General features: G+C 35.8%; 1 protein-coding gene across 1 annotated transcript; it reads left to right on the forward strand.

Moving 5' to 3' along the window:
• Window positions 1-2,089: 2,089 nt before the first annotated feature.
• Window positions 2,090-8,800, forward strand: LOC132040382 (WAT1-related protein At4g19185). Its single transcript, XM_059431016.1, has 7 exons — window positions 2,090-2,521; window positions 4,619-4,681; window positions 4,790-4,906; window positions 5,698-5,983; window positions 6,159-6,314; window positions 7,773-7,924; window positions 8,495-8,800. Exons 1-7 carry the CDS (start codon window positions 2,313-2,315, stop codon window positions 8,676-8,678), a joined length of 1,167 nt encoding a protein of 388 aa, XP_059286999.1. The 5' UTR covers window positions 2,090-2,312; the 3' UTR covers window positions 8,679-8,800.
• Window positions 8,801-15,044: the final 6,244 nt, after the last annotated feature.

A 15,044-nucleotide genomic window follows, 5' to 3' on the forward strand; every position in this document is an offset into this window, starting at 1 on the left:
AGCAAAAACAAAATAACTGCCCTATCATTTCAGGGTGCCTGTGAAAGCTGAAAGAGACTATTAGCATTGCTTTTCAATTTCAAGCAAGTAAATGAGGATGGTTTCTTCTTTGGATATTTCTTGTTCAGTAAAAGTCTCATGTCAGTTAATATGATAACTTATCTTTTAGCGGATATGCCTGTGCGTTATTCACAATATACTATTCTTGCTTGGTATCTTGTGATAATGCTTACGAAGTAAAGGGATGACAATGGTGCGGGGCGAAGCAAGTAGTGTTGCCCTTTTAACTCTTTCTTGTATTTCACTTAGCTCTACATTGCCCTATGTACATATTTGGCTAAGTTGTCTTTCAATTACCAGCATGATGTTTAATGCTTATTTAAATATAGTTGACTAAAATAGGAGGCTTACTTTGGGTTAGTAATTGTCGTCAATTATTATGTATCACTAACGGAATCTACAATGTCAGAGGAAAATTAAATAGAAACATTGGAAGTTTAAAAAAATGTAATTTTTTATTACAAGCCCAAAGTCCAAAAATAGTTCATTAAATGCCTTTTATTTTTTTTTCATGGGTTCAATTATAAAAATAACTCAATCACGAAATGGAATGTTATTTACCCTCAAATATTTTTTTTCAAAAATAACTATCCGAATTTTTTTTTGAAAAAAATACGGAATTATTTTTATATTTTTTTTTGGAAAAATTATCCGTATTATTTTCAGTTACCTTAAACTGAGTATGATGAATATTTTTCAAAGTTCACGAAAATTAACTGAGTATGATGAATGTGAAAAATCAAAGGTCAAATCAATGACATCAAAGTCATGCTCTATTAGAATTTTGGACAAGTAGTCAAGTACACTTTAACTGAAAACAAGTCGAACAATTTAAAATCTATGCACTGAAGTAAGCTCGAGAAAAAGCCTATTAATCATTCCATGGCTGAATAAATAATTGCAACGACGTAATATACGTAATTTTAAGCACCATAATAAGTGAGAAGTGTTGGAACAATAACATAAAAGAGAGAGCTTTAAAGCGTGAGTAAATATGTCAGAAGGAATAGCCACTTTCAGTATAGATGCAGTTTCCAAAAAGGCAGTCTTATTTCATAACAGGTATGCCCCTTAATAATTCAAAACTCAAATTTTAAATCAACTTAAGTTTAAATAAAATGTAAAAGTCCTAGTTATCGATAACTCTATCTAATAGTATTAATTGGTCACTTAGAATAAATGAGTAACTAACATAAATGGATTATAACAGATTATTATACTTATGACGGTCTAAAAAAATTATTGCAATTTATATTGTATTTAAACAAATGTATATTTCTCTCTCCACATATCAAGACAAATAGAAGTTTATTTCTCTCTCCTTTTTGTAGAATCTAATTAAAGTCCAATAAAGAAAAACAAGTTCATTATTTATTATCCTATGACCAAGTACATTTTAGCACCACTCCATGATTGACATGTTAGTTGGATTTGAAAAAAAGGGTAAAGACTCGAGCTTTACAGCTTGTTTGGATACCTATGTATTGTATTGTAAGTTTAAATACATATTTATTTTGATTGTTATTTTAATTTTATTATTAAATTTTATCATTACTTAACGATAAAAAAATTTATTTTATGTAATGATAATTTGATGTTATTACGTCATTATCTTTTTTTTTCATTTTTTTTTACTATTATTATTTAATAATCATATTTATCTTTATCCTACACCGTACTTACTAAACTTGGAGATTTATCCTTCAAATTATTTATGTATGTAATAACGAAAAACGATACAATCTATGCAGACGTTGTTGTCAAAACAACAATCATCCAAACAAAGTGTTAAGCAGTGATTGATCCAGATTCGTAATAGGTCACTCCAATTTGTTAAAATATCAGCTTAAAACTTAAATCTTGATTTTAACCAAACCCAAAAACCCCAAATTCATGAAAACAACATTGTAACTGAAAAATCAATGTAAAAATTCACACTTTCTGTTCATTTCTATACCTTTATTTTCAACAACCAAGAAACCCCATCACACCAAACATCACTATTTTCCACCAATCCCGGCAATCCCTTAACTTTTTTTTTTTTTTTCTATAAACATATTCAAGAATTGCAAAACCCCATCACACCAAACATCATTCTTTTCACCAATTTTATAACTTTTTTTTTCTTCTATAAACATATTCAAGAACTGCAAAACCCCATCACACCAAACATCATTCTTTTCACTAATTTTATAACTTTTTTTTTTCTATACATATATATATTGAAGTGGGGTTGTGTGGGTTGTTATGAAATGATAAAAATGGCAGCTGTATCAGTTGGAAATGGAAATGAAGTATGGAGAGCTCATGGAACAATGGCAATTATACAGCTTTTGTATGGTGGATATCATGTTATTACCAAAGTGGCACTCAATGTGGGAATGAATCAAATTGTTTTCTGTTTGTATAGAGATCTTCTTGCTCTGTCTATTCTTGCTCCAGTTGCTTATGTTCGCGAAAAGTTAGTCCCTTTTTCTCTCTATGTTGCTCTTGAATCTTATTTATGAATATACATATAGATTTAGTTTTTATTCTGTGGTGTTTGGATCAAGATTGAGACCTTTGACTGATCTACTGAGTCTGCTAATAGGCACAAGCTATGTTGCAAGGACTCTTCAAAAATGTTGTCGTGCCCGTGTTGGATCCTCAGAAAATGCACATGTTGTCGTGCCCGTGTTGCATCCTCAGAAAATGCACTACTTTTGGAGTATTTTTGGAGGATCCGACACGCAACTGTGCATTTTTTTTTTTTTTTTTTAAAAAGTCTGAGCAACATATTTCACAAGACATGTATAGATAAATTTGTCTTCTGTTTGGGTAAACCTGTCTATCAAGGTTTAGAGCAGATGAACTTACACTAAGGGTGTGTTCGGTACGAAGGAAAATGTTTTTCCTGGAAAATAAGTGTGTTTTTTATTTATTTTCTTATGTTCGGTATGTAAGCAAAAAAATATTATCCTAAAAGCATTTGTGTATTATCTAGATAAATACTATGGGAGGTGGGGGTGGGTGGTAGGGGTGGTGAGATGGGGATTATAGGGGTGGGGGTGGAGATGAGGTGTATCACAAGGTGGGGAGGACACAATCAATGTGGAATGCCACTCGTAGGACTTGTCTTCCATATTCCACTAGGGAAGTCATTTTCATCATTTCTAAGGAACTTGTTTTCCTCGAGAAAATATTTTTCAAAAAATTTGACCAACCGGACATGGGAAAATTGAAAAATATTTCCCTCATACTGAACACACCCTAAGTGTTGTAGCTAGGATTTGGAACTGGGATCCCAAAATTTTTACTCCTATGCCTCCAATGCTCAGCCCTCCTCTTGGGCCTATAGATGTATTTCTTGGATTGAGCCAATTTTCGCGATTATAATTGTTAAAAACGTTTGCATTGATTTATATGTAAAAAGAATGTCAAAAGTTGGGAAATGGGCATGGATTGGGAGATGCATTCTGAAAAATAGATGTTATTATGGTTAACCAATATCGAGTCCTTCCTAAATTTTAAATCTAGATTTACTGAAACTTGTTTGCTACAATGTGTATTGCTAATTTACATTAAAAATGGCATCATGAGTTGCTTGAGCTTGTTTACGTTATGGAAGGAAAGAAATGCAAGATGTTCTGAAGGGAAACCAGGGACTATTCAGAATATTAAATTCAAGTGTTTATGGATTTTTGGCCTTTTGGTGTAAATTACAGAAAGGTTAAAGATGAAGACAACATGTTAGATTCCATAGACTCATTATGGGAATAGGAGGTTCTAGAGGAGGAATCCTTTCTTTTCGTTTTGTATAGAAGGGTTTCAATGCTTGTAATCTTCCTGACACCATCTTAGTGCCAGGTTTATATTTAGTGCTATAATACATTACCGTACCTGTTTAGAAAAAAATACGTTTTAAAAGTTTAATTAATCAATCTTGCATAAAATTATTATGTTATTATTTTTCTCTATCCTTCATGTGCTTCTTTCAACCATTTTGATGGGTTGATAAAATTGAATTCAGTTGGAACTTAAAACAGATAGCTGGCTTGTTTATCTTGTTGTGTGAGTTGGATCCAGGGAAATAGTTTTTGGATTCAATAAAATGGAACAGGAATACCGATTTAGGGGCAAGCTTGAAGAATGTTCCATCCTTTTGTTTTGTTGCTCCAGTAGTGCAGCAATTTTCTTCAGACACAAATACATATACATTCTCAAACTTCACATAAGAGTTCTTAGTTGATATCCTGACTAGTAGCTTGAAATTGTCGCTCATGTCTCTAGCTTTTGCTCTCTATACTGGTACCTCATATCCCGGTTCGTACGTATTTCTTTAAACCTCTAGTCCTCTTTGCACTACTTGAAAGGTTCTTGATTAAATGTTTGCATTTAAATTGTTTTCTTACCTTCTAGAGTTCTTTTGAGCAATATCTGAGTACATGGTAGGGGTAAGGTCTACGTACACTCCACCGTCCCCAGACCCCACTTGTGGGATTACACTTGGTATGTTGTTGTTGTTATCTGAAAGTACATGGTGCAGCACTAATAATGTTTCCTTCCCTTCTATGTCTAGGAGGTCGAGGATTCCCTTGAATAAACGGCTTCTACTATCATTCTTCATTCTAGGATTAACTGGGTAAGTTTGTTGCGCCTGCTATTTCCGAATTTGTGTGATTAATATGCATAGTTCTTACATCGAACTAAAACCTGATGTTTTATTCTCTTTTCTTGGCAATTGCAACAGTATTTTTGGAAACCAACTTTTGTTTCTTATTGGTCTTGGTTATACAAATCCAACTTATGCTGCAGCCGTGCAACCTGCAATACCAGTCTTTACATTCATATTTGCAGTATTGATGGGGTAAGTAAGAAATCAACCCTCTCTGTCTTGGATTCTGTATCTGTTTATCTTGCAAGATGTATTCATGTATATTTCTGTACTCAACTGGGGGATTATTTTGCATCAGAACTTGGAGAAAGGGAACTTGAAGTGCAGTCATATCATTGTAAGATAATATTTTTGGTGTTTGGATAAGTTCAACTATCATAGAGATGTATTATAGTCTAAGTAACATAAGCGAGCAAGTTCAGTAGTTTCTAAAGATGGTGGATATCAACATAACATTTAGATATAGGGAGACTTTGCAGAAAAATATGAGTGTAATTGTTGAAAGGGATGCTAAACTTTGTAGCTGTCGACTGTTTCTTGAAAAGAAAGGAAGCTATGCACATTGGATAGCTACCTACATTTTCCACAGAAAAATTGTGGAAATTATTTGCGGGTACCGTTTGAAGACATAAGAGAAAGGCCTGCTAAATATTTGTCTTAAAGAATTTCATTTAGAAAAGGAGAGTGCTAATCAAGGTACCCATTCGTTATTGCTATTGGTCTATTTACTCGTGACATTTTTCTGTTGTACCGTTTACTTTTAGTAATAAAAGCCAGACAAGATTGACGCCCTTGATACTTATACGATAGCTTCATTTTTCTTTTTTCTCTGCTTGGTTTTGCGTTGCCACACAGTTGCTGTTGTCCTCAAACTACCGACCTACCTTCTATTTTGTGTAATTTTTATGTATTTCAAATGCACATCCAGCTGTCTGTTGTAGTTGATGATCTGTTCAACTTACTCTTAAATGTTATTTATGCAGTACAGAAACAGTGAAGCTTTTTACTGTGGAAGGTCAAGCAAAGGTTGGAGGTACAATTGTTTGTGTTTCTGGGGCAATTTTAATGGCTGTTTTCCGTGGACCTGTGGTGTTTGGAGACAGAGGCTCAGAATTCATAGCACATAGTGATATAAGTGCTAGGGGTCAACCAGAGCCTACTGGATGGTTAATGTCAAGTTTTCTGGAGTTAGGTTTCGATGATTGGCACCTTGGTGTTTTATGCTTAATAGGAAACTGTATGTGCATGGCAGCATACTTAGCCATTCAGGTAATTCTACAGTTTAGATCATGGCATGTCTTGAAGAAAACCCTTGACTTTTACCTGTTCAAAAAAAAAAAAAAAAAAAGAAAAAGAAAACCCTTGACTTTGTCCAGATAAACCATTTCTGTTTGTATTGTTTTGGAATATGCTGACTTGACTGAAATTTTTAAGAAATTTTCAGGCTCCAGTTTTGGCAAAATACCCTGCAAGTATATCAGTGACAGCGTATTCGTACCTTTTTGGTTGTCTTTTGATGGTAGCAACGGCCTTCTTTATGACCAATGAGTCAACAGACTGGAGCTTGACACAATCTGAACTTTTTGCTGTGTGCTATGCTGTAAGATTCTCTTCATTCTCTGTCTATATAGTTCCTGTTCTGAAGCGGGTTCGAATTATTACTACCTTTATTCCTAGTTTCAAATTATAATGACTTGTCAACTAGGAAAGATATTGAGCTATTAACCTGCAGCACTTTCAAGAACAGCATGCCTGATCACTGTATAATTTTAATGTATTACTTCTTCTGTTTCAATCTGTTTTGTCTTAGTTTGACTAGGCACGGAGTTTAAGAAAGTAAAGACCTTTTGAATATTGTGGTTGTTAACTAAAGATAAGAAAAAAGTACTAAAATGCCCTTTAATCTTGTGGTCAAGATCCATGTGGAATGTTGAAATTAAGGAGTTGCCAAATTAGGAAAGAGGCATTCTTCTTTAAATGGACTAAAAAGGAAAGTAAAACAAATTGAAACAGGGGGAGTATCAATTTACCAATTTATGATAGCTCATGAGTCTGATCTTCAATTAAGATTTCTTGTGAATTAACAGTTTTGGTGTAGATATATAACTTTCCTCGTGACATACTAATGTTCGTGTCAACCTATGCAACGAGTCTTCCTATCAGTGTATGAGTTCATCTTTTTCCTCTAACCTTTCCCCAATAATGTTTCGCTCATAACTGCCTTGAAACTTTTGGTTCCACTTAAGCAGACCTGGCTCATCTCCAGATGGGACAAAATTGTGTGATTAGTATGATTATGAGTAGCACACATAGAGGATAAAATGAAAGAAGATAGCTTGAGATGGTTTGATCGTATCTGATGTAAATCTCCAAATGTACTGGTCTAACAGGTGGGAAACCATGATGATTGTTAATAAGATAGATCTAAAATCCCACTTCAAAAAAATTCTTTTACCACTTCACAAATAAGGTAGACCTAAAATCACATCAAAGGAAGTTGTTTTTGAAGACCTATAATCTCTCAAAATCCATGTGGACATTATGAAAAAAAGAACAAAATAGAAGCAAAAGTTTATACAGGCTAATACCAACTAGTTGGGATCAAGACGTAGTCGTGTTTGTATGCTTGCATTAAATCAGTGTTTGCTAAGGGTCCTTTAGCCTCTTTATAGAGCGTATGTCATTAGAAAATATAGAAAACCTCTAGTATTGGAGAATCCCAAATTATTGAATATTGGAGTGAAGCCGGTCCAGATGGAGCAAAAATGGATATTAAAGCCAAACCATGTCTCATCATTCCCATAATCCCCATCATCATTGACTACTTAGCCATGCCAATTAGTGTTGGGGGATTGCAGCCAAACCATGTCTGCTATGAATGCCAAAATATCTACTTAAGCTTTACTTGAAATGTTTCATTGTGGATTCTCTTCTCCATCTGTATATCTCACCCCTTGTAGTTATGGTCAGCATGTGCATTCGTTTTGGAAAACAAGGGACAATTTTCCAGTTAGCGGCGAAAACAAATTAGTTAAGTTACCATAATTTTTATTTTCAGGGAATTGTTGCATCTGCCCTGAACTATGGAATGTTGACATGGTGCAATAAGATTCTTGGCCCTTCTATGGTTGCGCTATACAATCCACTTCAACCTGCTGCATCAGCATTTCTATCAAGAGTTTTCCTTGGGAGCCCTATTTATCTAGGAAGGTTAGTGCTCTAATTTTTTTTTGAGTCAACATCCTGCCCCAAAAAATGAAACAATGTGTATATCAATGCCTAAATCATTTTCCTCTTTGTTATGCTTCGAAATTTTGGGCACAATGAAGAGGGCGCTTCGCGTCGCATAAGTTGCAGGGTTGCAGGGCACTAAGGCATGCGCCTCGTTGCCCATGAGTTTTATCTTGAATCGAGCATTAGCAAACAAATACAATCGGCAACTAAGTGTAATAAGTTAATGAAAACATTATGAATGAATTTTTTATTTTTTTTTAATTACATATATATTTTTATTTTTCCCTTCATTGCGCCTTTTTTTTAGTACTTAGATTGTGCTTTTCGCTTAAAGCTGGAGCGCTTTTTGATCTTTTCGCCTTTGACAACACTGCTACAAAGGCGAAAGAATTTTAAAAGCTTTTCACCGGAAAATGAGCATATTCTTTTATATTTGCCACATTTGGCTATCTCATATAGTCTTTTTTTTCCTACTTTACTTCCAGTAGTCTACTTACACTTATGTGAACCCTTAACTCTTAAGATCTCGTAATTTTGTCAATGCAGCATATTGGGAGGACTTCTCATTATAGCAGGGCTTTATTTGGTAACTTGGGCATCTTACAGACAGAGGCAAGCAGCCATTGGAATTGATCCTCATGCTTCTCGGTCGTCGGATCCTCCAATAACATATCAGCTAGGACACCTTTTTTCAGTTCCTCCTTCCTCAATACCAAAGATTATTGATTAGTTAGTGCTGTGGATATTCATATTAAAGTTCCTTCACTTGATCACCTTCATGATTTGTATGTACAATTTATCAAACTTTTTTCCTGCACTAGTCAGAAAGCATACAGAAACTCTTTAATCTTAGTTGTTTCTGCTCCTAACTTATACTAGAAGAGCTTGTTGAATTCTGGGATACGCCTATGCTGGTGAAATATCCTTAAGGACAATGTCCTTAACACGCCTCAAACTACAAGAATTTCCATTAGAGAGGTGGTGCGTGCAGAGGCGTACCAACGTGGAAGGGTTGGAGTGCACGTGCACTCCCACCCTTCGGAAAAAATTATGTATATATATGTGTATATACCTTGAAAAATTAATATATATTTAATTATGCACTTTAACAAATGAAAGTGTTTTTGGGGCACGTTAGGGTTGCAACTACGCCCCTTACATGTCACCTCCGATCGAACCCGAATGTCGCTTTTAATTATTTTTTTAGCCTATTTTTAGGAAAATAATAAGCGTTAAATGGGCTCGTCGATTCAAACCTGCACCGTCACCACGTGTTGCCCAAATTTTAGCCATTGAGCTAGCTCTTTCATTTGCTTCACTTTGATTAAATTTTATTTATTACACATATTTGACCTATATATTTGTATTTTTGTCACTGCTACGCTATTAGTGACCGGTCCGACACATTATTGTCCCTCAGTCGTCATTAAATTTTTTGTTGGCGTTTATGTTAAGATAATAGTGCCCCTACCATCTTAAAATCTTGGGTCCGCCTCTAGGTGCGTGGGCCTGTCTTAATCTTGTCTAAGCTAGAGAACTCAAAGAAACAAGCTTTAGTTCAAGCATATTCCAGAATGCAGGTACTATATGAATTAAGGATATTGGCCAAACACTATAAACAAAATGATATGTGCACTGCTTTCTGGAGATAGATGTTCTCAATGACAGGCATATTACTTAAATCAGCGTATGACATATCTACGTCAAATTGATCATTATATAATAATAATAATAATAATTTATCTATATCCTTGATATAAGAAAGGAGAAATCAGAAATGACAGCTGAAAAATCAAATCACAGCTGGAAAATTCATAAAATAGTTACAGATTTGAAAGTGAGTTAGAATCAGCTTTTGGCGGGAAAAATAGTTACAAGTAGTTAGGCTTCAATAATTCAGTTTTCCTATAAGTAGTTGATTCCTATATGCATTGTATTCATTCAATTTCATATACATTGATTCTTAATACAAGAGTTCTACTTTCTTTGTCATTTTTATCTTTTCCATCAAAATTGTGCTAAGTCACTCGAGTTCTTCCATTGAACTCCTGTTTTAGCTGTAGATTTACTCGAATTACTGTGTATTCCTGTAAATTTAGTAACATTGGTATCAAAGCTGATTGATTCTCGGCATCAATGGCGAAAGGAACACGATCCAATGGTGATCCTAGCAATGAAAATACGACAGAAGGTATTGATCTGCGTGAATTCATGCAAGGTAATTCTGAACTTGGAATTCTCATCAACGAAGGGCCGAGAAGAAATCGGATCAAACAAATTGAATTGAAGGAACATATTGAAGGATCTCATGTGGAACATGTTGCCGGATCTTCAAGAGAAAGAAGGTCAAAAGAGAGAATAAATGCTGAGAAGGAACTGAGAGACAAGAACACTGCAAATTTCCACAATTACTCAGGGATTTCCAAGTACTCAAAACTGGATTTTCCAAGGTTTTCTGGGGATGATTTGAAGTCTTGGTTATTCAAAGTGGAGCAGTTCTTTGATTTTGATAATATTGCCATAGACAAGAGAGTGGGGTTAGCTGCAATGCATTTTAAAGGAGAAGCAATCCAATGGCACCAATCCTTCATGAGGTATAGGCAATATACTTATCCCCCTACTTGGAATGAATATATAATGGCATTAGTAGAAAGATTTGGGGCTGACTATGATGATCCTATGGAAGAAATTAAGAAAATCAAACAAACTGGTTCTGTGAAGGATTATCAAGCTGCTTTTGAAAACAAGCTAACTAGAGTCAATCTGTCACAAGAAAATGCAATGATTTGCTTTGTGGGTGGACTTAAAGATGAGTTGAATAGTGCAGTCAAGTTGACAAGCCATACCACACTCTCTCAACTGTTTAGAACTGCTAGGATGCAAGAATCCTTCCTAGAGGCTCAAGCTAAATCTTACAGAGAAACTGCAGTAAACAGTAGTTTTGGCTATGGATTTAAAAAGATGAATGAGCAAAGGGTCCAAAACAAACCCTTATTACCTACTCCTATGGGTGATAACTCAATGGGCAATAAAGGAGTTGTTAGGAGAAGGTTAAGCATAGAGGAGATGAATGAAAAAATGGCTCAAGGATTATGTTACTTTTGGCCAGAAAAGTATGTAATGGGGCATAAGTGCAAGAATTTGAAGCAACTTTACTTGTTAGAAGTGGAAGAAGCAGTAGATGACAACTTGCATATTCCTGAGGATAAGAGGGAGGATGCAGGTTTGGAGATGATAGAATTGAACCAACCTTTAGAACAGATGGAAATTTCTGTTCATGCTTTGAATGGATCCTTGGGGTTCAGAACTTTGAGAGTGACAGGCTATAGTTCAAGAAAGCCTTTACACATCTTGATTGATATAGGCATCTCTCATAACTTCATAGATCCTACCCCAAGATCTTGTGGTACGGGACCTACTACACCACAAATGGTTGTCAATGGAAATGACATGAGAGTGGATCAAGTATGCAGGATCACTTGGTTGCTCTAAGGTGCTGAGTTTTCAGTAGAATTTTTATTGCTTCCATTAGGATCATGTGGAATTGTTTTAGGGGTACAATGGTTACTCACTTTGGGTGACATCAAGATGAAATTTAGCAAACTAACCATGGAATTCTGGTACAGAGGCGAGAAACACCTTCTCAGAGGAGCTGGGAAGCAAATTACCACTTCTGGATCTGAAAAGCTTGAGAAACTCTCAGTTAATCAGTCTGAAGTTTGTATGATACAAGTAGTTCCTTTTATGTGTCATAAACTACAATGGCATGCATTAGAAACTAAGAAGGATAAAGAAGCAGAAAAGGATCCTAAACTAGTACATCTTTAAAAGAGTTTGCTGACCCAACCACACTACCACCTTCTAGAGGGGTCTTTGATCATAGGATTGTGCTGCAACAAGGGACTGAACCTATAAACAAAAGACCATATAGATATCCCTCAGTCAAGAAGGACATTATTGAAGAGTTAGTGAAGCAAATGCTAGACTAAGGGATTGTGCAGCCAAGCTGTAGTCCATTTGCATCACCAGTTGTGCTAGTTGGTAAGAAAGACGGATCTTGGAGACTATGTGTAGACTACAGAGATCTTAACAAACACACTGTTAAGAATAAGTTTCCTATTCCTATTGTAGAAGACTTGTTGGATGTTTTGGGAGGCTCAACAATTTTTTCTAAGATTGATCTTAGAGTCGGTTACCATCGATTAAGAATGGCTAAGGAAGACATACCAAAGACTGCTTTCAGGACCCACTCTGGTCATTTTGAGTATCTAGCAATGCCATTTGGCTTATCAAATTCACTAGCAACATTTCAAGGATTGATGAATGTTGTGTTTCAGGAATTTCTCAGAAAGTTTGTATGTCTTCTTTGATGACATTTTGATCTATAGCAAATCAGCCCAAGAGCATGTAGAGCATCTTAGATATGTATTTATAACAATGAGGAAACACCATCTGATTGCTAAGGAGAGCAAATGTTTCTTTGGAGTTCAAAGGATTGAGTATTTTGGGCATTTTATCACTGAGGAGGGAGTATCTACAGACCCTCAGAAGATCCTAGCAGTACAGAATTGGCCCACTCCTACCACTATTAAGCAGTTGAGGGGATTCTTAGGATTAGCACGGTACTACAGGAGGTTTGTTCAAAGTTTTGGCATCATCAGCGAGCCCTTAACAGATTTGCTGAAGAAAGACAACTTCAAATGGTCTTCTTCTGCAGATGCAGCTTTTAATCAGTTGAAGAATGCTATGATTCACCCTCCAAAGATTGGCACTTCCTAATGCCAATAAGACATTTGTTGTGGAGACTGATGCTAGTGGATATGGGATAGGTGTTGTCCTAATGCAACAAGGGCATTCTATTGCTTTTTTGAGTAAAACTCTATTAAATAGGCATGCTGCATTATCTGTCTATGATAGAGAGTTGTTGGCTATGGTACATGCAATCACTAAGTGGTCTCAATACCTACTTGGGCAGAAATTTATAATCAGAACTGATCAAAAAGCTCTAAAGTTCCTAATTGAGCAAAAGTTACACACTAATTCTCGTAATGTGGTTAACTAAGTTAATGCCATTTGATTTCACCATTGAATACAAAAAGGGTCTGAAAATAAAGCTGTTGATGCACTATTAAGAGTGACAGGATCAAAGTTACTTGCTTTGGTTATTACTACCACAAGTTCTGAGCTATTCCAAGCTATTGAAGCTTGTTGGACCACTGATCAGGAGTTACAAAATCTCATTACTCAGCTGCAAGCTAGTCCTACAGCAAATTCTCAGTTTACTTGGTCAAACAACCAGTTGAAAAGGAAAGGCAAATTGGTGATTGGCAAGGATGAGCAACTCAAGAAAACCATCATGACACTTTGGCATTCTACTGCCCTGGGTGGTCATTCTGGTGTGGATGCTACTTTAAAAAGGGTAATGACTTTATTCTATTGGAAGGGATTGAGAAATGATGTTAAATCTTTTGTCCAAATATGTGATGTGTGCCAGAAAAGCAAAGCTGATCTGGCTGCTTCTCCTGGTTTATTGCAACCCCTTCCAATCCCTCATGTCATATGGTTTCAAATCAGTATGGATTTTATAGATGGCCTACCCAAATCCCATGGTTATGAAGTTATCTTGGCTGTGGTAGACAGACTTAGCAAATATGGTCATTTCATACCTCTCAAACACTCCTACACAGCTCAATCAGTTGCTTAAAACTTCTTAGATGTTGTTGTTAGGTTACATGGGTTGGGTGATTCTATAGTCAGTGATAGGGATGCAGTTTTTTTAGCACCTTCTGGCAAGAGTTGTTTTCTATTCAGGGTGTGCACTTGAATATGTCCTCAGCCTACCATCCTCAAACAGATGGACAAACTGAGGTCTTGAATAGGTGTTTAGAGACTTACCTAAGGTGCTTTTGTGCTGATGATGCTGCTGGATGGTTTTCATGTCTACCTATGGATGAGTATTGGTATAATACTTGCCATCACTCTTCTATTGATATGACACCTTATGAAGCTGTCTATGGAAGGTCACCACCCCTACATCTACCCTATCTACCTGGTGAATCTAGTTCTGCTGAAGTGGATAACACATTGCTCAATAGAGAGTTGAAATTGCAATTATTGAGGCATCATATGCTTAGGGCTCAGTTGGGATGAAACAACAAGTGCAAAGTGACAAAGTTTTCGGTGTTGGGACTCTTACTTCAAGGTGCACAAGCAAGCTATCAGTGTCTCAACATCCCTTTCACAAACTAGCAAGTACTATGGGCCATTTCAGATCATCAACAGGGTTGGAAATGTTGCTTATGCTCTCTTATTTCCTGATTCAGCGAAGATTCACCCCACTGTTCATGTGTCCTTTTTAAAGAAGTGTCATGATGTTCCTACTCAGATTGCCTACCCTCCTGTTATTGACCTTGCTAGCCCTTGCCCAGATCCTGAGTCTATTTTGCAGAGGAGGATGATCAAGAAAGGACACAAGGCTGTTCCCACCAAATGGAAGGATTTTCCACCGATGTCGCTACTTGGGAACTTGTTAATGTGTTGCAAACCAGATTTCGTGGTTTTGATCCTTGAGGTCAAGGATCTTTCAATGGAGGGAGTACTGATATAAGAAAGGAGAAATCAGAAATGGCAGCTGGAAAATCAAATCACAGCTGGAAAATTCATAAAACAAGCATGATTTGAAAGTTAGTTAGAATCAGCTTGGTAGTTACAAGTAGTTAGGCTTCAATAATTCAGCTTTTCCTATAAGTAGTTGATTCCTATATGCATTGTATTCATTCAATTTCATATACATTGATTCTTAATACAAGAGTTCTACTTTCTTTGTCATTTCTATCTTTTCCATCAAAATTGTGCTAAGTCACTCAAGTTCTTCCATTGAACTCCTGTTTTAACTGTAGATTTACTCGAATTACTGTGTATTCCTGTAAATTTAGTAACAATCCTATTGATGTTATTGTCAAAATATTATAAATCTTCGAATTTCTGGTATTACGTAGGAGTAGTTAAGAAGTTTGGTACCTTGTAATAAACCAGAATAAGCTTAGCTATGCAACAAGTTACAAGAAACATTTTTATTTTACTTAATTAGCCCACG

The sequence above is a fragment of the Lycium ferocissimum genome, chromosome 12 (assembly GCF_029784015.1).
Source record: "Lycium ferocissimum isolate CSIRO_LF1 chromosome 12, AGI_CSIRO_Lferr_CH_V1, whole genome shotgun sequence".
NCBI classification, from domain to species: domain Eukaryota; kingdom Viridiplantae; phylum Streptophyta; class Magnoliopsida; order Solanales; family Solanaceae; genus Lycium; species Lycium ferocissimum.

Excerpts from the sequence above, each read along its gene's own strand:
- LOC132040382 (XM_059431016.1), top strand. The coding sequence starts at position 2,313 with ATGATAAAAATGGCAGCTGTATCAGTTGGAAATGGAAATGAAGTATGG. Across the intron at positions 2,522-4,618 it reads GTTGCTTATGTTCGCGAAAA|GAGGTCGAGGATTCCCTTGA; the intron begins GTTAGTCCCTTT and ends TTCTATGTCTAG. Across the intron at positions 6,315-7,772 it reads TTTTTGCTGTGTGCTATGCT|GGAATTGTTGCATCTGCCCT; the intron begins GTAAGATTCTCT and ends TTTTATTTTCAG.